Genomic DNA, 27,519 nt, shown 5'->3' on the forward strand with positions numbered 1-27,519 from the left:
ATTACATAAATTATTGGAAATTCAATGAACATTATTTTTTTGTTGAAAATTGTAACCATAAAATCTAAATATCTCGAAATTGTCAGGACAACTTCCAAAAACACGACAATTTTTAGAAAAGAAAACTTGAATATAATATTATATTTTATTAGTTATCTATGGTCAAAATATCAATAACCGCTTTCTGCCGCGCCACCCATAAACACAGAAATGTAAAACAGTGAATTTCAATTATCGTTGTGCGTAAAGTATTCAATAAATGTATTTCAATATTTCTCCAGACAGGAAGTCATCGATTAACATATTTAATCTCTCCTCAGATAAAAACAATTCGAATTCATTTTTGAAGCCGATTCCTTCGTTTCCTAACAAGTCCAAATAAATTGAAGGGATTTGGTACATAAGAAAACTACTTTGATCTCTATAATTAAACACTAAAAGCGTTCTTGAGTTTTTGAAGTTTATATTCATTATAACATGTAAATCATCTTTTGAGTCTTTATAATAATCATATATTTGATTAGGTCCGAATGTTATTCCGTCATGTAAACTTATCATATATTCTTTATTAAATGAAGTCAGTTCATTATATAAATAAAAAGGTTCTTTACCGAAATACAAAAAATTATTTGGTAAATATATAAATTTAAATTGTTCAAATGTATATTCATTTCCATTATATTTAATATTATATCTTTTACATAACTCTTCGTTCGATAATTCTAATTTCCAATCGATAAGTTCTTCATTATTTTCACCTAATGCATAATATTCAGTTAATCTTACGCGTCTTAAAAATAAAACAATTTCTTTTTCTTCTTTAATTTCATTTATATATTTTTGTATAATTTCATTTAAATTTATTTCGTTTTGATTACATTTTAATAAAAAAATAATAAATCTTTGGAAAACAGAAAATTTTTCGTTTTGTATTATATCAAATGTGTTAAGAATTACTTTTAAGTTTAAATATAAATTTCGTGCTAATACATAAAACTTTTTCGGTTCTAAACTTAATGAATTTGATCGAAGTCGAACTTCATATAATATAATAACACTACAAAATGAATATATGATTTGATTAACATCATCGAATTGTTGTTTAAACATTTCAACAGCATTAATAATATTTTGTTGACTTAAATCATTTTTGTTATCAAGTTTCGGTATACAATTATTACGAATGTATCGATCAATTGGACATTTGGAATTAGTTAAACATTTCCGATGTATTAAATGTGTACATAAAGTAAAACATTTTATATATTTTATTGTTTCATCATAAGTATCATATTGAAGAGGTATTGTTGAATGATATATGAAAAGTTGATAACAAAGAATTTCTTCATCTTCATTAAGAATAGTTTTACATGAACAACATTGCTCAACATATTGCGTTAAATCATTTTCATCAAGTTCAATGTTATTACCTTTTTCAAATTGTTCGATTTTCATATTAAACTTTTGTAATATCATTGACTTTAAATCTTTTGATTTATTACTTTTGGATATATTTTCATTCGTTTTTGGTGTTTCATATGAAATGTTCATTTGTTGAAGTGCATTTTGTCCAATTGTTCCTAAATCACTTATTAAATCGACAAATGATTTCGGTGGATAACTTTGGAATTGATATTTTTGATACATTAAAGACTCAAAATCATTTGGAATTTTTGCAATTAATTCTTCGATGTTATTAACATTTATTGTTTTTGTTATATTTTTATTTGATGTTTTCCCATAAAATTTCGATGTTGTTAATAAAAGATTTATTATAAGTTGATTTGTTTCTTGCGATTTTTTACATAATAAAATATAATACTCAATTGCTAATAATGTTTTAGTGAATAATATCGAATGTAAATCCATTCCAAATGATTCTTCAATAAAAGGTTTAAAAGGCATTAATTCATTTGGATATTTAGAAATATATTTCGAATAAATCGATAATATTTTATTCGAATCATAAACAGGTGATAATGGATCCCATAAATCTTTTGATTTTAATTTAAACATTAAACCTTTTGTAGATGAAGAAGAATTAGAAATTTTATCTAAATGACTTTTAATGATTTTTATATTTTTCATTTTATAATGAGAAAAAATATTATTAAAAGATTCATAAAATTTTGGCTTAAATAATAACTTAGAAATTAATTTTTGATTTATTTTTTCTTCTTTATTTCCATTAATTTCTAATCGATCAAATATTAATGATGAAATAAAATGTATAAAAATGAAATATATTAAATCATTTTTATCTTTTTCTTCATCAAAAATTCCAATTGTATGAGCTATTGTATTAATCATTTTATCTTTATCTTGAATATATCCAAGACATAATTGCATTAATAAAAATAAATGTGGCAAAACTTTAAAATGTTCTAAATTTATTAACACATGTTTATACCCAAAACAATTCCTTAATATTTCATGGCAATCAAAATCATATGAAATTAAAACTCGTTGAAGATTTCTAGATATTAATAATAACAAATTATCAACATTGTTAATATTATTCTTTAAAATATTATCTTTTTGTATCATAAACAAAGACTTTAATAATAAAAATGGTGGGAAAAAAAGCGAAATTTTACATCCACTAAACAATGAACTATTTATATTCTCATCTTTATAAATATCGAAAAAATATTTCTCAATTGTTTTAATCTTATTATTAATATTTATATTTTTACATTTTTCTATATGCACTAAAGTATCTGCAAAATTATAACTACATAAAACATATGAAAAATATCTATAATCATCAGATTTTTGAAGTATATTTGTATACACAATCAAGTTTTCATCAAAATGTATGTCAATAAGTTCATTTATTACGCGTTGATAATTTGATTCGAAATATTCATTCGAAAAAATAATACTTATTAAATCATAAATTTCATAATAATTGGAATAAATTTCATTCCGACGATATAGAGAAGATGCTATTGATAATTGAATCTTTAAATTCGTTTTAATTATGTTCAAAAAACAATTATACCAATCAAAATTATATTTATCAACACATGGAATTATTACATAATCTAAAAAGAATTGGAAACTTAGATCAAGCAAAGGTTCAATTTTAGATTTTTTCTTGTTGATTATAATTTCTTGATAATTATAATCGAGTAAATCACAATATTTAGTTAAAAAAATATAGCCAAACGATATCTTAAAGGAAGACTCAACAAGAAAATGACCAATAAAGTTTGTAAACTCAAAAACAACAGATGAGTCTGCAATAAAACATGAATCTATAAGATCGGTGATAATGTTATCTTTCTTCAAAGATGTAATTAGTAAATTTTGACATATATCCCCAGTTTGACAGAATTTGCTGAGCCACTTAAGTAATAAAATTGAATCGCCTGTATTGGTTTTGAATAGTTGCGGAAGCTGAGAGATGGCTGTATCAAAGATTTGTGGAAGAAAAGCAGAAATTGAGCGAGGAATCAAGGATTCTTTTTGAGGATGCTGGCTATGGTTTTTACAATATCCAGATGGTTTCCATTGACTTGAGTCACCGCAATCGCAATTACCGCCGCCAGGACGTTTTGTGACACGTAGTGAATGACCTTCGTGATTCCCATTAAAATAACATTGAAGACAAATACAGCTATTTTGTTTTACGCCACAATCTTCGCAGTGAATTGATATATGATATGAATTCCAATATACATGACATTTACTTGATTCTTTATTATTGAGACAATCAAGAAGATCTTCAAATTTTGTGAGCTTTGCTTGCTGGCAAAGAACAGATTCCCAGTCTTTGATTATTTCATTCATCAAAAAAAATACTTCTGGTGTATCGGCTTCACTTTTTGAACATAATTCTATTGAAATCGATCGAAAAATGCAAATTTTACACAATAAATTTATTTGATAATTTCTTTCATGTTGATATTTTCCAAAAGATTAATCGATTGTTATGACTTTATCGAACGAATTTTTTAAAAATTTCCAATATCATATGGTCAAAATCAGATCGAATTTTGAAGTTTGAATAGTGAATATATCATAACAACGACATTTTTGTAATCTCCAACTTGTGTCATCATTAACATATAAATATTATTGAAAAAATATTGCAGGATTTGAAGATTGAGGAATTTTGTGATTTTTTCTGCCATTGAAAAATAACCGTTATATCCTGACTATAACCTCTAAAAAATGAGCAGTCGCAAATCTGTTCTTGATATTCTTACGGAGCAACAAGAACGTCTTATTTCCACTGCTCAACTCCTTTCATCTCAAGCGTCTACTCAAAAGGAAATTTCCGAATTACTTGTCAAAGGTTCCAAAGATCTTACCAGTGAATTACGACTTTTATCATTAGTTCGAGCCAAAATCATCAAAAACAAAATACGCCCTACCGAAAAAATAATATCATCACCAACTTTCCGAGGTCTTCAATTTTCCAAAATGGAGTATTTTCCACCATTTATTAATCCCAATCTTTGTAATCATTATACTTATCTTTGTTCCTATATGCGAAAGAACCCCGAAACCCTTGCCAAAATCTTATTTGAATATTCCATCAAGAATCCACTTAAGACCACCAAAGTTGCCTATTCATTATTTCTTGCCTTATATCAACAAGGGTGGTGCATTGAAGAAGATCTAATGTTGTTTGAAGTCTTAACTTGCATGGCAGATTTACAATTTTCCGGCCGTCGATATTCACGACGTGATCAATTAGCTAATCTTAAACCATATCCACCTCGGCAACTTAATTATTCACTTGATACCAGTGAAGCTGCAGTATCAGTCTATTTACCATTCATCACATTTTCCACCTCATATCTCTTTAATGGTGCCTCCTTTGCGTATCTTCAAACCTCCTTATCACCCATCATTCTTAAACTTCATTCTTTATCCTATTTATACGATTTACGCACAACATTCGAAACATTAGAAAACGGTCAAATGATCTCATTGGCGAACTTTAGTTATTGGAAAATCATATTAATGTATGCCAAACAAGTATTACATTCCCTTGAACAATGTTTACCATTATTACCTCCATCCACGTTTGGGTTAATGGCATATCTCAAGTCACTCAACGTTGATTTATTTTTAGTTTTTTTCGAAGCGTTTATTAATCGCGCGTTGGATAGCCCAGCGATCTTAGGCTTATTATCGTGGCATCCTTCGCATGAGAACTGGAATCCTTCGAAAGACATTGCCGACATCTTTCGTACTAAATCATTAAAGTCATTACCATCGAAACACTTAAGTTGTTTAGCGAAAGTGTTAATGATTTTACCGGAATATTCGGAGATCGACATTTCACATTTTTTAGATTTATTAATATTACCATTAGACACAACTACTTCTTATATGATTAGTGAAGCAGAATTATTATCAACGAATCCGTCATTTCCGAAAGAGTTATTAATCACAACAGCAGATATTACATTATTACATAAGGCATTAAAATCTTTCTCAGGTCGAAATGAAGCATTAAATAAAATATTACAAAATATGGGAGATGTGATAAAGAAAGATGAAAACTCAAATTTACATTTTCGGATTGTGTTGACACGAATTTCTAGAAAATCTTCAATCACAAGTTCGACCGAATGTTTCTCATTATTTAGAAATAGTTCGAAAAATGATTTGTTAACAGATAATAATAATAACAATAAGAAAAAAGGTAATGATCCATACGCTGCGTTTTTTTGTGATACTTTAAGTTTAATGCCTTCACCAAAACAATTCGGATCTAAATCAATTGGCGAATATTTAAAACAAATGATATTAGTGACTTCGTTCTTCGTGCCGGAAAAAAATATTTATCAATCAAACACTGTGTTATGGTACGCGTTGATGCAATTAGAAAATGAAAAATCGTTTTTGAAACGAATCGGTAAAGTCGTAGATGCAAGAGAAGAAATATCAATGAATTCGGCAGATAGAACTTCTTCTTTAAGAACGCAAAAAGAAAGAATTGAAAATTATTTGTACGTTGTGAAAAGTATTCGATTAAATTTGCAAAGTCATATTAACTTACAATTGGCTGAAAGCTTAATTAAGGATAAGTTATGTCAACAATTCATAGAGGCTATGCATCATAGTCATGTGTTTGTTACTGATGTGAAAGAATTTAGAAATGTGGTATCAGAAGTATTAAAATCTGCAAGTAGTATATTAAAAGAAAAAAACATCGATATGAACGTGTCAATGCAAATTAGTCGAATTCTGTTCTTCAAATTGACTGAACATGTAACATTTAGAAGATATATGCAAAGTGATGCAGTCGTATGGAAAAGATCTGTAATCGTCTCGAAAATATTAGAAAATAAACATGACGAGTTGATCAATGAAGCTAATAAAGATCAGCCGAAAACTTTCAAGAGCAAAATCCATTACCTACAAAGAGCGGCGGACTTGTTGGGCCACATCAGATTCAATTCTGGTATATCTGTCATAGTTTATTATGTGTTGGAGACCGTTTCTCTAATTCAGAGTTTATGCAAAAACTGTCGCGATTTGAGTTTCGACGGTTGTTTACTATGGGTGTTGGTGAATACAAAGGCAAAACATATTTACGTGTTAAGTAAGTTTATTCAACACTTTTTGTTGTCGGAAAATTTGTTGGATAAGTTTATGACGCCTGAGGAAATTAGTCTGTTGGCTTTATTGCCATCAGCTGTTAGATATTTGATACAATTATGTAATCAATATGATAAAAGAGTTGTTACAAGTTGGGCTTAAAAGTAAATAAAATTAAATATTTTGTTAAAAAATAAAAACATAATAATTAGTCATTTATATATTTGATAATTGTTCCTTTAATCTCATTGTTTTGATGAAAATGAAATGCTCTTCTGAATTCGCTGTAAATCAATTGATAAAAAAAATGTTTGGCTGCTACCAAATTTCAAAATTGCTGATTTTTTACCACGAACTAATTTAAATTCTTAAGTTCAGAACTCTCATTAACGACTGTTATTATCACATTCATTAGCTGTTTATGGAACAAAAACGAAATTATATTCATCATATATAAGTAATTAGACATTTTCACATATTGAAACAGAATTTATTTATTACAATTATACAGTTGTAATTTATTCGACTTATTATAATTATTATTCCAATTTCTTTACAATGTTTTATACTTCCAATGAAAATACACCAAATGGAATTACGACAAATGTTTTGATTGGAATTATTTGCGGATCATTTGCATTTGTTTTGGTCATTGTTGGAATTGTTATATTTTTAGTGAAAAGTAATAACAAGAAAGAAAAATCGAAATCAAAGTTACAATTTAAGGACACGACAACATCAAGTACAAAGCAAATCGAAGAAGTAAATAGTCTAGTTGATGATATTACGAAAGAAGACGATGACAATTTTCTATGAATAAAATGTGTAATAATGAAAATTTTTTAATTTAATTTTTATACAAAAATTATGTGTTGTCACATAAAATAAAATTAAATCATATTAACGATAATATCATTTGACTTTAAAATGTTTTGAATTAGTTTATTTAAATATGAAATTTTGAATTTTATGATGTTTAATTAGTATCACTGACTTTAAATATAACAAGGTAAATATTGTTGAACAACGATCAATAATTTCGAATTATGATTGTAAATACATTAAATGTTAGCTTTTGAATGAAATGGGGTAAACTTTACTTGAATTCATTATTCTCAAAATCAAAAAATATTTTATAAAATATAATTGATTTCGGACATAAAGAACTCCTTATATTTTAAAATGAATTAAATAATAAAATGCAATTGAATTCTCCAATTTTCAGATAAAATTTTCGCAATCACGTTCTTGAGGATATCGATACAACTGAAATCCCAATAAAATGTATTTCAAATGATGCATTTCTGTTCTCAACTGATTGTAGTACATAAATGTTGGAAAAAACAATGGATTTTGATCATTTTTTCATAATCATTTAGGGAATGAACTCAATGTACGTTAAGTACATTCAAATTTGACAAACTATGGTTGATCTCAAAAGCTGAAATATCGATATTTAGTTGAAATGAAAGTACCGAAATTTAATGCCAGGTGTAACACTTAAATTAATATGAAAAATATTGGTTATAAGTTTTAATGATAGACTTTAACATAATGTTTTGACCTACAAATTATAAGAAATGAAAAAATTGAGAATTTTGTGAAATTGAATAAAAAAAAATTCTTTTATTTCTATAATATAGAACCATTTATTATTGTTTTTTATGTGCGTTATATATGAATAGAAACCTATAAATAAATATTGATATTTTGTCTCTATAATAATTTCACAAAAACCGATTTAATTTTTCACAATTGTACCTTCGCAACCCAAATACATGTCAAGTGATACTTCCACAAAAACATATGGTGAATATCGTAAACATCAAACGCATGATATTAAATTTCTTATTGAACTAGAGAAAGTTATCTTCAGTTTGGTTGAGGAAAACTTTGATTATTCTGTTCAGCAAACAATGAAATTTTTCGATTTAGACTTACCTAATACATTTAATGTTATCATAAATAAATTAGTGTTCAATGCATTTTCATCACAAAATGGTGAATTTGATATTTACTTTAATTATTTAAAAGCGGTACAGGCAAAAGAAGAAGAAATTGATCACGATGTTCCTAATATTATTTTAATCCTTTATAAATTCTTAGATAAAAACAGATCACAAGAAGCAGCTTATATAAAATATCAAGAGTTTATGGCTGAAATATCTAAAAGTTTATCAGTAAATTATCCAAAGTTTTCCTTTATTGATAAAGTAAGGTTCATTAATTTACCTAAAATGGGACATAATCCAAATGAAATTGCAAAAATAATTCGAAATGATGAAATAGAAAGACTTCAAGAAATATCATCACAAAGCAATTTTGATTATAATCAAAGAATTGAGCCATCATATTATGAAAGATGTTCCTTGGCTAATCAAAATAATGTTAAATTAATTGATTATGCAGCATTTTTTTCTTCAGTTAAATGTTTTAAATATTTACTTATGAATGGTGCTAAAGTAGAAAACACAGGCAAATATGCAATTGCAGGTGGAAATGAAGAAATTATTCATTTATGTGAACAAAATCATTCATCATTTAAAGATGCACATGAAACAGCAATTATGTTTCATAGAAATGATATCTTTAAATATGTTTATGAAAACAATTTAGAAAATTTAAATAATCAAATGAACACATTATCTACTTTTAGATGCAAAGTAAATAAAATCAATAATTTGGTATGCACTTGTATTAAATACCAAAATTATGAAATTTTATTATTTTTAGAAGGGAAAGGTTTGGAAATTGATGATCGCATTATTAATGAATCAGCGAAAACTGGAAATTTATATCCTGTCAAATATTTTCTTCAAAATTATAAAATTCCTAAAAGTGTTTTGGTTTTTGCTTCATATTCAGAGAATATTGAACTTGTGAAATATGTTTTAGAACATAAAGAATTGGATGTTAATGCAAAATTTGTTTGTTTAATTAAATTTAAGTTTATTTTAATGATTTGGATTTTATCTAAATATTTTTGGATTTGTTCTGATAATTTGATATTTATTTTATTAATTGATGATTTATTTTAATGATTTGACATTTGTTTTAATAATTTTGCATTTATTTGAATGATTTAGAATATGTTTAAATAATAATTTGAAACAGCACTTCATATAGCAGTTAAAAATAATAATATAGAAATAGTAAAATTACTTTTAGATAAAGGAATTGATGTTAATGCAAAAACTATTCATTTTAATAATTTGAAATATGTTTTAATAATTTGGAATATGTTTTAATAATTTAGAATATGTTTTAATAATTTGAAGTATGTTTTAAAAATTTTTAATATGTTTTAATAATTTAGAATATGTTTTAATAATTTGGAATATGTTTTAATAATTTGAAATATGTTTTAATAATTTGAAACAGCACTTCATATAGCAGTTAGAAATAATAATATAGAAATAGTGAAATTGCTTTTAGATAAAGGAATTGATGTTAATGCAAAATATATTCATTTTAATAATTTGAAATATGTTTTAATAATTTGGAATATGTTTTAATAATTTAGAATATGTTTTAATAATTTGAAGTATGTTTTAAAAATTTTTAATATGTTTTAATAATTTGGAATATGTCTTAATAATTTGGAATATGTTTTAAAAATTTGGAATATGTTTTAATAATTTGAAATATGTTTTAATAATTTTTTATATGTTTTAATAATTTATAATATGTTTTAATAATTTGAAACAGCACTTCATATAGCAATCAAAAATAATAATATAGAAATAGTAAAATTACTTTTAGATAAAGGAATTGATATTAATGCAAAATATATTCATTTTAATAATTTATAATTTATTTTATTAATTTGTAATTTACGTTAATGTTTTAAAATTTATTTTTATAATTTAAAATTTACCATGATGATTTGATATATGTATTAATTATTTGGTGTTTATTTCAATAACTTTGGATTTATTTTGATAATTTGGTATTTGTTATTACAATTTATAATTTATTTTTGTAATTTAAAATTTATTATAATAATTTGAAATTAGTTTTACACATTTGGAATTTGTTTTGGAAATTTGAAATTTCTTTCATTAATATTTAACACCAATTCAAATTGCAAAACAATTTGGTTACACTGAAATATACAATTTACTTAAAGAAGAAGGAGCAAACGAAAACTTTAACATAAAAGTTGATATAAGCACTCAAACATCTAAAAATCAGAATAAATTTTCATATGTTTCAGAGTTTTTGTTCCTCTAAAAATAAATAAAAACACATATACTCCTTATATATAGAATATTGGAAGCTTATTACATGTAATTGTATATGCCAAATTTCAAGAAATTTTAATACATATGAAATTTTATAACTTTCAGAGAAAATGAAAAACCCAATGCGTATGGATCGACGACCGTTTATTTTTTCTGATGAAGAGTTTAAACGTATTTTAGATTTAACATAACGTATTTTCATTAACGTACAAGAAATGGATGCTCAGCTCGTTTTAACTGTGCAGGGCACAATAGATTCATGTTCAACCAAACTTTCAGATAACGTGCATTGCAGATATGGATTTACAATGGATGGTGATTGGGAAAAATATCAAGGACCTATCAGTGGAATTACACCATCATCACATTCTGAAGGATCTTTTCCATCAGTATTTAATTACCCATTCCAGATATCAATGGTTTCATCATCACCATTCGGATGGCCACAAATAGTATTAGCTGTTTATGGTTTAAATACGTTTGGATATGATATGATTGTTGGATATGGTGGTGTACATGTTCCAATGACACCAGGAAGACACGAAGTTGAAGTTCCTTTGTTTGCTCCAAAACCAGAAACATTTATACAGAAAATTTCGACATTCTTTACAGGACTTTATCCAGAATTAATCAATATATCTTCAATAGCCACAGGGGAAGACAGAGATGTTCTACAAACAACATCACAAGGATATGTAAAGATCACATTTAATGTAACCATTAGTGATCCAGAACCTTTAGGATTATGCTTCTCATAGTACATATAATTACTTTATGTTTTGTTTTTAATATATTTGTTATATCAAAATAAACACGTATATAATTTATGACTTATTTTGTTTATTTTAATAAAAAATTCTTCAACAAAAATTAAACACTTTAAGGTTTAAACCTATATAGCACAAAATTATTTCATTCATTTCAAATTTTATACAAATATAACAACTTGATTTAAGGGAAGCTCAAAGTATAAGTGACCTTATTATTTAAAATAAAAAAAACCATTTATTATTATTATTTTTTTAAAATGAAATGAAAGAAAATGGTCATAAAGAAATAGTTGATATACTTTAATGATTTAGTGAATTAATTCAATTATTTATGTTTAACTGTGTAAAAGTTTGCGTTTGAAGTGAAAGATATCCATCAATTGTTGTTCCTTTGCACCTTGTCTTCGTAGCAAATGTTTCACTTTTAAGATTTCCTATATAAAGTTTGCTCATGAAAGTCTTCGTGTTAAATTTCTTTAAGAGCACTAATGATTTTCACGAACAAATGCTCTCTAAAAATTAAATTTGTGTAACAAGTGATGACATATTGAGTTATGTTGAAAAATTTTAATCATTTGTCAATAAATTGGGGAATTTTATTTAAACATTAGAGAAATTGATTTATTATTTTTATTATTTTTTCTGCAGAATGATCTTTAGTGAGTGCTTTAAGTTTTTCTTATTTTCAGAGTTTATTTTTCCATATTTCTTAAGAAAAACGTCTAAAACTCTTCGATATTCTTTATCAAGCATAATCCACGCGTAATTTTCAGGATTGATCAATCATGTTTGCAGTTTTATCAAGTGCCATATCCAATTTCTGAGTTTTTTCCATAATATCTATTATCCATTGTGGTATTTCTAATGAACCTGATTTGATGATCTAAAACTGTTTTTATTGTCAGCAAAACATAAGACATAAGTGATATTTATCACTAATGTGTTCATAAAATTCACCAATTGTTTCTTTAGGATTATTATCCATTTCTTTAAGCCAATTATATGTAAATTTATATGTTAAAGTTGCAACAACTTCTTTGATATTGTATCATCACCTGTTGCACAACAAAAAATCTGATGCACAATGATCATAGTAATAATAAATATGTTGGTAAAGATGTTAATACTTTATAAAAATTGGATGCACTAACTTGTTATGCTTTGTAATTAATTGTATCAGACATGTCACGTGTAACGTGAGAAATATCATGAAATATTTTTCCTTACAAAAAAAAGATGATCAAATCTCATTTTCCTTATGCCTAACATTATGTTTTTTGATATAACATAGAATTCACCTAAGGAGATATTCTAGAATATTTATTTTTGCAAAGTTTTGATAATTAAAACTGAACCTACGTAAAGTTGGAAGAAAAATTAGCCCCAGTGTCAGAGGATTTGTCTCTTTTTCGCTCAATAGAGTAAATTCTTTTGAAAAGCTAAAAAAAATGAAAGAAATTAATGTTGCGTGACATCAAGTACTTCTAAAAGAAAAACGCTCAGAAGTTTTCTTCAACACAATTTACAGACAATAACGTATTGATTTTTGCAATTTTAGCAATTTCTTTATTGGTAATCAAATGGAATAATTCACCGCATCCCAAAGCCAACCATTTATCTTCATGACTTAATTCGAATTTCACGTGAGGTGAGTAATTTAACGTTTTCCAAACACAAAATTGACTGAAACCGTTTTGACCTGGCCTCGCCTTTTTCGACATGGGTGTTGATCTCGATCACCGTGTTTCCCGCAAGACAAGGAAGACTCCAAAGTCAAAGAATGTTCAATTGAACATGCTTTTCAGACTTTATAGCTATCTTGCCCAACGTACAGGCAATGATTTCAACAAGAAGATTGCACACCGTATGTGCCTTTCTAACACAAACCGTCGCCCATACTCACTTTCACGCCTTGCTGTCGCTCTTCAAGGTAAGGAAGATGATACAATCGCTGTTGTCGTTTCTAAAATTGTTAATGATGAACGCCTTTTAACTGTTCCAAAAATGAAGGTTGCTGCACTAAGATTCTCAGAAACAGCCCGCGCTCGTATTCTTGCTGCTGGTGGTGAAGTTATCACATTTGATCAACTTGCTCAACTCCGCCCAACAGGAGAAAAATGCCTCCTTCTCGAAGGTGACCGCAAGCGCCGCGAAGCATGCCGCCACTTTGGAGCTGCTCCAGGTGATGATAACAGTAAAACACGTCCAAAGGTTCGTGCTCATGGCCGTAAGTTCGAAATGGCTCGTGGCCGCAGGAAGTCGAGGTTATACCACGTTTAAACAGCCAACATAGGAAATTTATTAGTTTTTTTAAGTTTTGCAATTGTGAATGACCGATATGAAATTCAACAACAAAACCGTTTTCACAGAAAATTGTATCGTTATATTGAAAATGTTGTTTTGAATGCGTTCAAATTTGAATTAAATAAGTACTTTACATTGACGATGCGTTCTTGGTGAAAGAAAGTCTATGCTTTTTTATGTGCTTTTTGTTTATGACTTTTAAATTAGTTTGATGTGAAATAATCCAAGTAAAGGGGAAACAACAATTAATCATATCATTATTCGCTACTAAAGTTTATGTAAGATTTAGAATCTCTCGAAGATATAAAACATTTTCTCGAAATCAAAAGAGATAAGGGAGTATTTCGAATTGAGGAACAAATGGATGCCTTAACAACGAAAAAGTTTGAGATGTTTATTTAAACCAATATCTTCATTCTTTACTAAGTAATTTTGTGATTTCGTTATATCCTTTTTCAAATGCAATTGCGAAAGCTGTTTTAAATTAATGAAGTAAATTCCAAGTAAAAAAATGTAGTTTTTTATAATTGAAATAAAAATTGAAAAAGATAAAATAATATTTTTAACATTAATATCAATTCCTTCTTGTCCAAGAAGTAATGTAACAATTTCAGTCTGCCCATAACGGGATGCAACTGTAAGAGCTGTATCAAAACATTTCAATAAAATCCAAAAATGGATTTGGAATTTCAAAAATTAGAAATAAATTATCAATAAAATAATCGAATATCTTTTGCATTAAGATCAATTCCATTTTGTTTCAGAAGTAATTTGACTGTTTCTATTTGACCAAACTCAGCAGCATAAATAAGAGGTGTTTGAAATAATTTAAGAAAATTAAAAATATTCTTATGAAAGATTAAATAATTTATATTAATATCAAACAAAACAAATAAATTCCCTTTTCATTAAGATCTATACCTTTTTGTTCAAGAAGTATTTGAACAATTTCTGTATTTCCATGTTCAGATGCGGCAATTAATGCAGTTTTATATTATTTAAATATATACTAAATATTAATATGAAATATAAAAAAATTACAAAAATAAACTTTAAATCAACAAAATGAATATCTTTTCTATGTATATCAATTCCATCTTGCTCAAGAAGTAGTCGAACTATATCAACATTGTTTTTTTCTGATGCCCAAATGAGTGCAGTTTTGTAAAGTTTAATAAAATTCCAAATATTTATTTGTTATATAAAACAATTAAATTAAATATTAACTAAAATATATAAACATCTATAGAATTGATATCTAATCCTTTTTGTTCAAGAAGTAATTTGACAATTTCTATTTTACCATTTTGAGAGGCAATACTAAGTGCTGTCATAAATGAATTAAACAATTTCCAAATATAATTTTAAAATATAAAATTTTTAAAATAAATTCTAAATAAAACAAACAAATGTCTTTAATATTAATATCAATTCCTTCTTGTTCAATGAAAAATTTTGCGATTTTAATGTGATTATAACGTGAAGCAAACATTAGTGATGTCCAAAATAACGAAAACAAATTCCAAATATTAATTTTAAGCCCAAAAACATTCAAACAAATATTAAAAAATATGATTTAATAGAAATATTATTAACATTAATTCCTTTTTGTTGAAGAATATATTTAATAAGTTCAATATTTCCTGATACCGAAGAATTATACAAGATATCTTTTGGAAGAGGATTATTCTCAATTAACTTTTTAGTAAGAAATATATTACCTGTTTCTGCAGCTTTACTAATAATATGATTATCTATTTTCATACCGATCTTTAATAGAAATGAAAAAATCTCGAAATTATTTTTCGAAAGGCATTCCATACCTAAATTTATTAAATTTCTAATACGAACACTTTTATTTTCATAAAGATATTTAAAGATATCATTTCGATGGAATTGAATTGCAGTTTCATAAGCTTCATCAAAAGATGAATGATTTTGTTCACATAAATGAATGATTTCAAGATTTCCACCTGCTATTGCATATTTACCAGTGCAATATAAATCAGAATTATTCATCATTAAAAACTTAAAACATTTAACAGATGAAAAAAATGCTGCATAATCAATTAATGAAACATATTTTTGATTTATAAATGTACATCTTTCATAAAGTGATGGTGGGATTATTTGACTAAAATTAAAATTATTTTCTGATGCAATTTCTTGAAGTTTTTCAACATTATCATCTCGGATTATTTTTGATAATTCATTCTTATTAACTCCTTCGTGAATATATTTCTTATGAAGTTCCCAATCATTCTTTGAAAGTTGTTCAATATTGTCTACAACTTGTAACCAAAATGTTCTGAGGTGTACATCTTCAATTAAATCATCATCATTCGGTATATGGTTTTTGAGATTTTCGATTTCTTTTTCTGTTTTATAATGTGCAAAATATGTAGAATTAATTTTCATAAGTGTATCTAATTTGATCATTTTCTTTTCGTACATCTTAACAAGTAAATAATTGGCACCTGTTTTACTGTAGAAATAATAAAGTACATCCATGAAAATCTGTATAATATCAATATTTTCCTTTTCGATACATTTTTTATTAATTTCATCTAAAAAGTTTAAAGTTAGATTTGGTTCACACTTTTTGGAAATGTAAAAAGAGTATAAAATTCTACAAATAATAACGCAAAAAGAATATGGATTATTTCTATCAAATAGGTTCATGATTGATTGAATTGCTTGTTCAATATTATCTTCTTTTAATCCGAAGATGATTTGTTCAATGTGTGCTGTTATATCCAAAGGTTCATTGCTTTTGATTTGATCTTGCATCAGCAAGAGAAATGAGGCCGCAGTCAGATAAAGTTCAGAAAATTGAAATAAAAGTACATTTTACACTACCAACCCATGAATCTAACCGTTAAAAAGCGAACAAAATTTGAGTGTTTTATACCACTTTAGTAACCGTTTAAAAAAGAAATTGAATTATTTACGAAAGAGTTATGTTCAAAAAGTGATTACAGATCTCAGCGAAGGACGTTTATGTATCGGCAAATTTGGCATGTGATTGATAATTGCGTTTATTTCTTACGTTCAACACCAACTGCAACACCACGACGACCAGTTGATTTGGTGCATTGACCACGGACCTTAAGGCCAAGGCTATGACGGATACCACGCTTCATCCTCATCTTCTTCATACGTTCAATTTCGTTACGGTGGTTGGATGAGAGATCAGTTGAAGCCCATTGAAGGTTCTTGCCAGTTGCACGATCATTTCTGCGGTTGAGCATCCAAACTGGAATTCCATTTTCAACTGGGTTTTGAATGATTGCAACAATACGTTCTTCCTCTTGGGATGTGAGGGTACCAGCGCGTTTGAGTGGATCAAGGCCAGCACGACGTGCAACAGCATGAGCAAATCTACGACCAAGACCGGCAATAGCTGTAAGTGCTAAATAAAGTGGTTTACGACCATCTACGTTTGTTGAGAGCATACGAACCATATCACGAAAAGCTGATGGATCTGTTACTTCCAAAGGCATTTGTGCAAAGGAACGACCAAACCGTTAAATCTATTGTCACTTTTACCAGTGCATGACTGAAGGCTGAAATATTAAAAAGTGCCAAATCATTGAAATATGATTAAATTTCACACAAAACTCTGTTTTATATATATTAATAATGTTCTAACATAAATTATTGAGTTATTAAAAGTCATTAATTAGAACTATATAAGGGATTATCATCTTTTAGATTAATCTGATTATGATAATCTTATCTCATACTGATTTTAACTTTTTGTTCGTAATTCGATTGTTTTCGTGGATTTAAAATAATTCTATCTCGTTATATATAAAAAATATTTGAACAATATATGGTATGCTTGTAGTGCTCATAAATATTTATTGTTATACAAAATATAAATTTTTTGATTTTTTGATTTCACACTAATAGAAATCAAACATTGTATTTCGGAGATAATGAATTTACATATTAAGCAAAATACAAAACAATTTACTTCACTTTAATAGAATGATTTTTTCAATATCTTAAAATTGATAAATTAATCACCAATTCTAAAATAAGCATATAATTTTAAAAAACAACAAAATAGTTATTATGAGAATCTCATTTTTTCACCAAAATTAGAATTTTATTTTGAAGATCTTTAACAATTAAGAAATTTATAATGACCTTTAAATATTATCCCTAAACAGCACTAAAAATTTAACTTTGGGCTAATTTTCTTTTCCAATTAGCTAAAAAAAGAAAATATAATTCACACATGTAATAATTTTCATACCATAGTACGAAGAACCTTTATGGCTTCTGCTTCATTTCCATCATACATAACAAGAACCTGTGAGATCTCAAAGAAACTCAAAGTACCTCCAAATTCCCTTTGAATCTCTTCACTGATTTTGATCTTTTTTTTGGGTTCATTTTTCTTAATTTCATTCACGTCTTTCTCTAAAAGGAGAACAGCGGCATTATTAAGATTGTTGTCTGCAATTTCAAGTGCTTTTCTGCATTCTTCGTCTGACGCTTCTAATATCAACTTTAACTTGTGAACTTCTCTTTGAGTAGAATTGCCTTCAACATTTCCTGCAAGTCTATATTGACCGTGTGTAGTTTCTGTGTTATCTTGGTTTGTTGTTTGATCAACAGCGCTCATGAAAGAAAAATGAAATTTTCACAATTTAACTTCATTATATATATATTTTGACACAAAAGCAGTCAGAATATTTACGGCATTTTTCTGTTTTTATTTGTTCGGTCAATTTAAATTTGAATGTCAAAAGACCATTAAAAAGCTTTCATTAACCGCCAGGTCGAAGTAAAGTATACAAATTTTAAACGGTTTGAAATATTTGTCAACAATGTTAATGATTTACATGTAAATTTTAATGATCTGTTTGTTTTGTTTTCATTATTGTATTCCATAAATCGAATAGTATTATTATTTTTTTTTAAATGTTTTAATTAATTTAAAAAAAGGATAATTAAACATTGTTTCTGTAATATAAGGAAATTTATTTGAACTTATAAAAGTTGGCGTTTAGGCCCTTGTGAGTAAAAACGTTTGATATTTGTAAATGCATAATTCCAATGGCTATTGGACAAGAAGTGTTAATACCCACAGACTAAATGCCGAATGTGAAAAATATTCTGAAATCGATTTAAACATCATCAAAAATAAAAATAAACTAATTAATTAAATAGTTAAATTAAATCCAATATATTTATGGTTTTCTACTTTAGTTGCATTAAAACACGAACAACTACAGCAAAAATAACTACTACTTTTGATGCTGTTGATAACCTTCTTATTCCTTTTAACTTCTGAGCTACCTGAGGTTATTTTAATTTTCGAAGTCATAATAGGTTTAAAAACATTCCTTAACTTCATATCGCTAAATATTTATCACGAACAGCCAAAACGCAATCATGACAAGCTTCTCCCATTTATCTTGCCAAGGTTGTTGTTGTCCAAACATTGCCATGCCGAAGTCAATCATTTGATATTTCATTTGAAGTAACTGATCATAAGTTGAATGGATTTTATCAGTTAATTTCTAACAAATGAATTACGGTATTCCCCAATTAGTTCTATCATTTATTGCATGATTACAACTTACATAAAGCACTGTATATACTGAATGGAAATCATCAGAAAGTTGCGCGGGATAAATATCACTTCCGTAACAATCTAAGCATTCTTTGATATAAGGTATTTCATGTACGCAGGATGATTTGGATCCGCTACACATAATGCAATGACATTCTCATGCATTGATGAACCAATCATCTTTTTATAATATGAAAATAAACCTGGAAAATCTTTAACTGTTTTCGCAAAGTTCGCAAGTTGTCGTGCGATTTCTTTAAGAATTATTTAACACGGATTTTCTCGTTTGTAATATTGTATACACAATCAATCTCTACTTAATTACTTCCGCCGCCTATAACTAAATTAAATGGACTACCATCAGATGCGATATAATCCCGATTGAATAATCCGACTGACTAGACTAATCTATTTCCTGAATGTGACTTTGCATGCGCTGTAATCAAACTGATAGCACTGATCAAAAAAGGGTTTGTAACATAATTTGATTCGAAAACAAGATAGAGTGCAGAGAAGAAGATTATCGCAGAACCTCAAAATACTTTAAATTATATGTTTCCACCATATCCTATTGCATGTAGAGCTGTAAAGTGATCTGCTTAAAAATAATGAAATTCCATATTCTAATATTATTTCTATAAAAGATTATAAAATTGCAATCATTACTTATGGAAAATTTGAGAATTATTTAATGAAAAACGGTTTTTATGAAAAATGTAATCACATTTTTAAATATGGAACAAAATAAATCAAATCAAAAAATACAAAATGAATTAGAAGTGCTTCTATCAATCGAGGATATAATTTTTAATATAAACAAAGAAAATATTGATCAATCTTCAAAATCAATAATTAATATGTATGATGAAATATATCCAATATCATTTGATAAGCTTATTTCTAAAATGATATATATTCTTTTTGAAATAAGGATGAAAGATTTTGATATATTTTTAAATTTTTTAAATGAAATTAATAAATTTGAATATGAGAGTGAAGGCAACTCAAGAATTATTAACATATTTTCTAAGCTCCTTATTGAAAATCATACGAAAGGTCAATATTTTCTTCTTTACAATTTGGTTAAACATAAAATACTTGAGCCAAAAGATTTCAATTCCAAAAATAATCCTTATTTTATACATTATATGTATAATGAAGAAATTAAAAACATACAGAATTATGATGCTTATGAATATTTGAAGCAATTCGAAGAAAATTACTCAGAACTATCAAAGAATGATCGGGAACTTCATAAGCAATTAATTGAAGAAGGAGTTAATCCAAATGAACTTGCGAAAATAATCCGAAATGATGAAATCGAAAAACTTCAAGAAATGGCGTCACAAAATGATTTTGATTTTGATCAAATAATTAAACCATCAATTTATGAAAGATGTTCATTTATTAACAATTAGTATGTTACATTAATTGATTATGCAGCATTTTTTTCATCAGTTAAATGTTTTAAATTTTTGCTTATGAATAATGCAAACTTGAAAAACACTGGTAAATATGCAGTTGCAGGTGGAAATGAAGAAATTATTCATTTATGTGAACAAAACCATTCATCATTTGAAGATGCATATGAAACAGCAATTGAATTCCATCGAAATATTATCTTTAAATATCTTTATGAAAATCAAATTATAGTAAATAATAATAAAGAAGAATTGGGAATAAAATGTATTACATATTATAACTTTGAAATTTTATCATTTTTACTTGAAGAAGGAATGATAGTAAATGATAATATAATTTATGAATCTGTAAAAAATGAGATCTATCTCATTAAATATTTTCATGAATTTAATAAGCACCCAAAAAACATTTTAGTTTTTGCTACAAACTGGAAATTTTGAAATTGTAAAATATGTATTAGAACAAAATGGAATTGATAATAATTTTAAAGATATATTATTTTATTGAAAATATTTAAAACAGTACTTAATATAGCATCTTATAATGGTTTCATTGATATAATTAAATTTCTTCTTGAGCAAAAAGTGTTTGATATTAATGAAAATGGTGTTTATTTGTTTGTTTTAATGTTGCAAAATAAAATTTTTAATTTTTTTAAAATATTTGAAATAGCATTGATTTGTGGTTCCAAAAGAAGTCATCTGAATATAGTTAAATTACTTCTAAAACATGGAGGAATTGATATTAATGCTAAAGATGTTAATTTGTTTTATTTAATATTTATTTTAATAATTAGATGTTTGATAATAATATTTGGAAATTATTTAAATTATTTAAAACAGCGCTGATGAATGCAGCTGAAAATGGTCATATAGAAATAGTTAAATTACTTCTTGAACAAGAAGGAATTGATATTAATGTGACAGATATTAATTTATTTCATTTAGGGTTCATTTTAATAATATCTTATTTCAATATAATATTTGGAATTTACTAAAAATATTTCAAACAGCACTTATGTTAGCATCTGAAAATGGTTATATAGAAATCGTTAAATTACTTCTTCAACAAAAAGAAATTGATGTTAATATTAAAGATATTTATTTGTTTTATTTAATATTTCTTTTAATAATTTTCTATTTCAAAATAATATTTGGAAATTATTAAAATTATTTTGCACAGCACTTATTTTTGCATCTCGAATTGGATACACAGAGATAGTTAAATTACTTCTTGAACAAGAAGAAATTGATATTAATGTTAAAAACAATAGTTATCTTAAGAATTTAATATTTCAAAATATCACTTGGAAATTATTTTGGTTATTTAAAACAGCACTTATGTATGCACTTGAAAATGATCGCACAGGAATATTCAAATTGCTTCTTGAACAAAAAGGAATTGATGTTAATGCCAAAGATATTTATTTGTTTTATTTGATATTTATTTTAATAATTTTATATTTCAAAATAATATTTGGAAATTATTAAAATTATTTAAAACAGCATTTATGTTAGCATCAGAAAGTGGTTATACAGAAATAGTCAAATTACTTCTTGAACAAAAAGAAATTGACATTAATGCTCAAGATATTTATTTGTTTTATTTGATATTTATTTTAATAATTTGATATTTCAAAATAATATTTGGAAATAAAATAAAATATTTAAAACAGCACTTATTTTGGCATCTTATCACGGTCACACAGTTATCTTTAAATTACTTCTTGAACAAGAAGGAATTGATATTAATGCTAAAGATATTTATTTGTTTTATTTAATATTTATTTTAATAATTTTATATTTCAAAATAATATTTAGAAATTATTCAAAATATTATGGACAGCACTTATGTTTGCATCTCTATATGGTCATACAGAAATTGTTAAAATAATTCAAGAATTTATGTCTGTTTAATATATTAAACAATTATTTTTTTTTAACAAATCTTTAGCTTCGATTAATTGGTTCATCTGGTGAAAGTGCATGATAGATCATAACTCATATTGCTTTACTCCTTGTTTCAAATGTTTTACCAAATTAAATCTTTAAAAAAATCTTATGATTTTTGTTGTGCCTGTATATTTTAAATAATAAATCACACAAAAGACTTTAGTTTTCAGTCAATACATAAATATATAAAAGGATTATTCGTGGAACTAAAAAACCGATTCCATCCATCCTCAAAAAAAGGAAGCAAATGACTGGTTTACAATTAAAAAATTGTGAGATACGATTATTTTCAACAGTAAACCCAAAAATTGAGTTTATCGTGCGCATCAACCAAATAAACACAGAAAAAGACATGTAAACATGTGAATGTTCTTTGGCTGCTAATTTGCACAAATTAAATCACATTCGTTTATTTTACGCCATAGCAATTTTCCGTGCCTGCTCTATCTCTCCCGATATTCCTTTGCTTTTGTTTTCCACCACAACGATTGTATCTGTTTCTTTTCTTCTTTCAAAATATGATATAAATTGCCCTTCTTTATCAACAGGGAACACTCCATTCGAATTGCTGCCAGTTAAGTTACCAAAATCGTGTGCATGCAAAACACCAATTTCAATCTTATTATAATGGAAAGGTTGAATTTGATGGTTAATAAGCTCCAATTCCGCTTCTTCGATGTGGTGGCACAACTTAACGCCGGTTTTTTCTTGGAAACTTCCCGATTTCTTCAATGTGGCCGAGATGCTGGTGGAGTGATCGCACGTGCGAAGTATTGGAAACGCGTCCTTTGTTACTTCCGCCAATACATTTAAGTCATAAATTTTTCGTGGGTCTATAACTAATATCAATCTGACCTTGTTCAATTGTAGCGCAGATAACGCATAAGTACGGTCTTCATAGTACACAGGTGGGGTGAAACAAGTGATAGAGCCATCCGGCTCTTTGACATAACCAATAATCCATTGCATCACATTTTCCCTTTTCTTGCATTTGCGTGGGAAATATGGTTTAAATTTGGAGTTGATCAATAGCGACAAGATACGTGTGAAAATTGGATCGTGATGAATGGAAGAAACAACTTTATCTTGTAATGTGATAATTGCATTTGTTATAAAGTCAAACTTTTGTTGTATCTTCATAAGCTGTTCTTTGAATAGTAGTTTTCGATCATCTGGAATAGTTAAACATGGGATGTATGCATTCCACAATTGTGTGAAAACTAGATCATTCCAGCGAATAACATTGAGGATATGTGGCATAAGACCTTTCAGTCCATTACGCCACTGAGGATCAAACTTTCCATTGACTCGTTTGGGTTTTGCTAAATTCATAAAAAGCATGTTCTTAACAGTTTCAAGAACAGTGTTAAGGACAAGACGGTGTGTGGGCTTGGTGGATAAAAGGGATGCAGAAAAGAATAGATTCTCTCCAATTGGAAGTAATGAAAATTCTCGCTTGCCTGAAAATATATAGTCGCAATTTTTGGAAGTACCAAACTGTTCGGGTACATAGAGGAAGGTAGTAAGAATACCAGCTTCATTAACTTGACGCATTTGTGAAGAATCTTCAGGATTATCAGAAGAACAATAATAGAACAAAACATCATTGGAAGAACCTTCTTCTTCAGACACTACAAAATCAAATACTATAAAGTTATAAAGAGAATAGTTTGGTGTGATCTCTTCCATTACAATGTCACTTTTAGTCTTTTGTCATCTTGGATTTGTGAGATATTTAATCGTTACCACATAATTAACCAGAAAAAACACATTTAAAAACGTACAGTTGGATTTTCATTCAACAAAATGTTATTATGAAAATGTATCTCGAAAGTTTACATATTTATTTTTGTATCTATTATTGATTGTTTTACAGATCTTATTTTTGTTTGTGCAGATATTTTATTGGCTCAAGCAAAAAATAATTTTTTATTATCTTTCAGGTAATTTGGTTTCAAAATGGATATTTTAAATTTTGTTTAATGTGTATAGATTTAAAACAAGCCTAAATCATTAACAGTCGTTATACCACAAATAGAAGGCTCGCATAAAGTGAAAACTGATAAACAACATTTCGCAACATATAATTTCCATGGATATTATTAACTTTTTTGGATATATAAAAATGAAAATGAAACTAAACGCAATTGTAATAATTCCTTCATCTCTACCTGTAATATTACATTCAACATTTCAAATTTATTAATCCATTTTTATTATTATAGACAAGTATATACCCATAACATGATTTTTAAGTGATGCATTATTATATGTAATTTTTTTAAGTTTAAATTCATCTGGTTTAATCCTATATTTTATATATAAATCATATGATTCCACCATCTTGATTTTAAAATTTTTTCTGATAAAACAAATTCGTTCTTGGTATTTATTGATTTTTCATTTTCATAATTATATCAACAAAAAATAGGTTTTCATAATTAATTTCTAAAAATAGGGAAGTCTATGTGTTTATAGGTACTCATTATTCTTTTATATAATGCATATTTAATATTTACGATGAAGAATCCAGATTCATAAATAAAAGTTGTCAAAAGTATTTTAGGGGTCAAATGGTTATATATTCAAATATTGAATTAATTTTTATGGTTTTTTTGAACTGAATTGATAGGATTATCGTTGTAACAATTTTTAAAAAGTGTCTCTTCAAATGAATTCGAAGGCCCAACTCAAAGAAGGAATTCTTCCAGACTGTCAAAATCCAGATTATCTACTCAAGGTTATTCTAACCGGAGATTCTGGCGTTGGGAAAACAAACATTCTATCTCAATTTGTTCGAAACCAATTTAATCCGGATTCTATGACAACAGTTGGTGTAGAGTTTGCAACAAAAACAGTTCATGTCAATGGGAAAACAGTAAAAGCCCAAATTTGGGATACTGCAGGTCAAGAAAGATATAGGGCCATCACATCAGCATATTACAAAGGAGCTAAAGGAGCAATTTTAATGTATGACATAACGTCACCTAACTCATTTACATCGCTAAATAAGTGGATAAAAGAAATAAGGGATAATACAGATTCAATCCCCATTTTACTTGTCGGTAACAAAATTGATCTCAAAGACCAAAGGTCGATTTCGGTCGAGGAAGGTAAAAACTTGGCTGAAAGGGAACAATTACTATTTATGGAAACTTCTGCTCTCGATGCAACAAATGTACAAGAAGCTTTTACACAACTTCTGTCGTTTATTCTTGATCAGTATGAAAAAGGTGAAATAAAAGCACCACAAGAAGATAATCCAAAAGTATCAAATGGCGCATCAATCCAATCAAGCAAAAATGGCTGTTGCTGTTAATAAATTTATCATTAATGTCCGTAATAATACAAAAAATATTATATTTCTGCTTGAAGAAAATAAAATAATAAAAATTTTCAGTTTTTCAATATATTTGAATAGTTAACGTAACCGATTTGTCATTGAATTTATTGAAAAATTAAATACAAACGATTATAACCGTATACAGTTATCCCTAAAAACAAATTTTCTTTTTCGCTTGTTTTCTTCCATTCCCTTAATATATTCCCTTTTAAATCAGCGGGAATTAAAAAATCCATATAATTGCTTATACGAAAATGCCTTCTCAAATCATGTTCACAATTTTTTTCCAAATTAATTTAGCAATAAGAAATTATCTTGTCTTTTTCTTATAAGTTGTTTGTGCAAACATAACTTTTATAACGATGAAATATCACAAATTTTTACATTTGTTTTGATTTAATATCTATAAGAAATAGAATTTAAAATTATTGACTTCTCAATGAAAGAAATTAATTAACTATCACTTGATATCAAAGGATTTCTATTTAGTTTCAAGGGTAAGTCATTATTTCTATTGGCGTTTTCCAATATTTTTTTAAATTTTTTTATGAAAATTTAACCAAAAAATTTGATTTTTCTATGAAAACCCATTTGATTACATCTTTTGGTTTTTTACCATATCATTTTTCTTTATGTCAACCGATTTAGTTGCTTTATACACAAGCTCCACGATCCAAGACGATCATCCCAAAGTTTTCCAATATTATCTTGATTACACAGGTATGCAATGTCTTCAAGTTGCCATGAAAAACTTAGGCATTGAATATGAACCTAACTATGGTCTTCTGCTTCGATCCACGGAAGTTAAATGGCTTGATTTAAGTCAAACGCTTCGTTCGCAAAATGTTAAAACAGGATTTATGATTATCGTATATCCAATGGAAGAACAAAAGACGCAACCAATTTTCATAAAGACAATTGATATTGAAACAACTCAAACCACAGTTTATCAAGAAGCAGTCGTTGATGGCGAAGATGATGATATTAATTATGAATACACTAATATTGATGAGAAAGTTACTGAATTTAATGAGATTAAATATGGAGGATTCCAATCACAAAAAGGAGAAAATGCAAAAATAGTTTCGATCTTTACTTCTGATGGATTTAATACAACACAACCAAAAGAATGTAAATATTATATTCATTCTTCTTATACTGAAGTATTAGAGACTGCATTAAAACATTTAGGATTAAATCGTAATGCTGAATATTGTGTTTTATTACAATATGGTTTAGATGTTAGAAAATGGTTTAAAGAAACTGGATTTCTTGAAGAATATAATCCATTTAATGGAATGTATTTATATGTTTTCCAGAAAATAAAACA

At 27.0% G+C, this 27,519-nt stretch overlaps 7 protein-coding genes across 7 annotated transcripts; 4 read left to right on the forward strand and 3 right to left on the reverse strand.

Moving 5' to 3' along the window:
• Positions 1 to 4,179: 4,179 nt before the first annotated feature.
• Positions 4,180 to 5,446, forward strand: GO595_009550 (uncharacterized protein; the record flags this gene model as incomplete). The annotated part of the gene is made up of 2 exons (XM_067923248.1): positions 4,180 to 5,384; positions 5,440 to 5,446. The coding sequence occupies 2 exons, from the start codon at positions 4,180 to 4,182 to the stop codon at positions 5,444 to 5,446; spliced, it is 1,212 nt and encodes a 403-aa protein (XP_067770552.1).
• Positions 5,447 to 11,023: 5,577 nt separating this feature from the next.
• Positions 11,024 to 11,566, forward strand: GO595_009551 (B9 domain-containing protein 1; the record flags this gene model as incomplete). Its single annotated transcript, XM_067923249.1, has 1 exon — positions 11,024 to 11,566. The coding sequence occupies one exon, from the start codon at positions 11,024 to 11,026 to the stop codon at positions 11,564 to 11,566; it is 543 nt and encodes a 180-aa protein (XP_067770553.1).
• A 1,731-nt stretch (positions 11,567 to 13,297) lies between these two features.
• GO595_009552 (60S ribosomal protein L18) lies at positions 13,298 to 13,858 on the forward strand (the record flags this gene model as incomplete). The annotated part of the gene is made up of 1 exon (XM_067923250.1): positions 13,298 to 13,858. The coding sequence occupies one exon, from the start codon at positions 13,298 to 13,300 to the stop codon at positions 13,856 to 13,858; it is 561 nt and encodes a 186-aa protein (XP_067770554.1).
• Positions 13,859 to 16,920: 3,062 nt separating this feature from the next.
• Positions 16,921 to 17,385, reverse strand: GO595_009553 (putative 40S ribosomal protein S18; the record flags this gene model as incomplete). The annotated part of the gene is made up of 1 exon (XM_067923251.1): positions 16,921 to 17,385. One exon carries the CDS (start codon positions 17,383 to 17,385, stop codon positions 16,921 to 16,923), a length of 465 nt encoding a protein of 154 aa, XP_067770555.1.
• Positions 17,386 to 18,140: 755 nt separating this feature from the next.
• On the reverse strand, positions 18,141 to 18,518 carry GO595_009554 (uncharacterized protein; the record flags this gene model as incomplete). The annotated part of the gene is made up of 1 exon (XM_067923252.1): positions 18,141 to 18,518. The coding sequence occupies one exon, from the start codon at positions 18,516 to 18,518 to the stop codon at positions 18,141 to 18,143; it is 378 nt and encodes a 125-aa protein (XP_067770556.1).
• A 4,742-nt stretch (positions 18,519 to 23,260) lies between these two features.
• On the reverse strand, positions 23,261 to 24,535 carry GO595_009555 (uncharacterized protein; the record flags this gene model as incomplete). Its single annotated transcript, XM_067923253.1, has 1 exon — positions 23,261 to 24,535. The coding sequence occupies one exon, from the start codon at positions 24,533 to 24,535 to the stop codon at positions 23,261 to 23,263; it is 1,275 nt and encodes a 424-aa protein (XP_067770557.1).
• Positions 24,536 to 25,517: 982 nt separating this feature from the next.
• On the forward strand, positions 25,518 to 26,165 carry GO595_009556 (Ras-related protein Rab11; the record flags this gene model as incomplete). The annotated part of the gene is made up of 1 exon (XM_067923254.1): positions 25,518 to 26,165. The coding sequence occupies one exon, from the start codon at positions 25,518 to 25,520 to the stop codon at positions 26,163 to 26,165; it is 648 nt and encodes a 215-aa protein (XP_067770558.1).
• Between the last annotated feature and the right edge of the window lie 1,354 nt (positions 26,166 to 27,519).

Source organism: Histomonas meleagridis (assembly GCF_020186115.1).
Source record: "Histomonas meleagridis strain 2922-C6/04-10x chromosome Unknown contig_9, whole genome shotgun sequence".
Classification (NCBI taxonomy): domain Eukaryota; phylum Parabasalia; order Tritrichomonadida; family Dientamoebidae; genus Histomonas; species Histomonas meleagridis.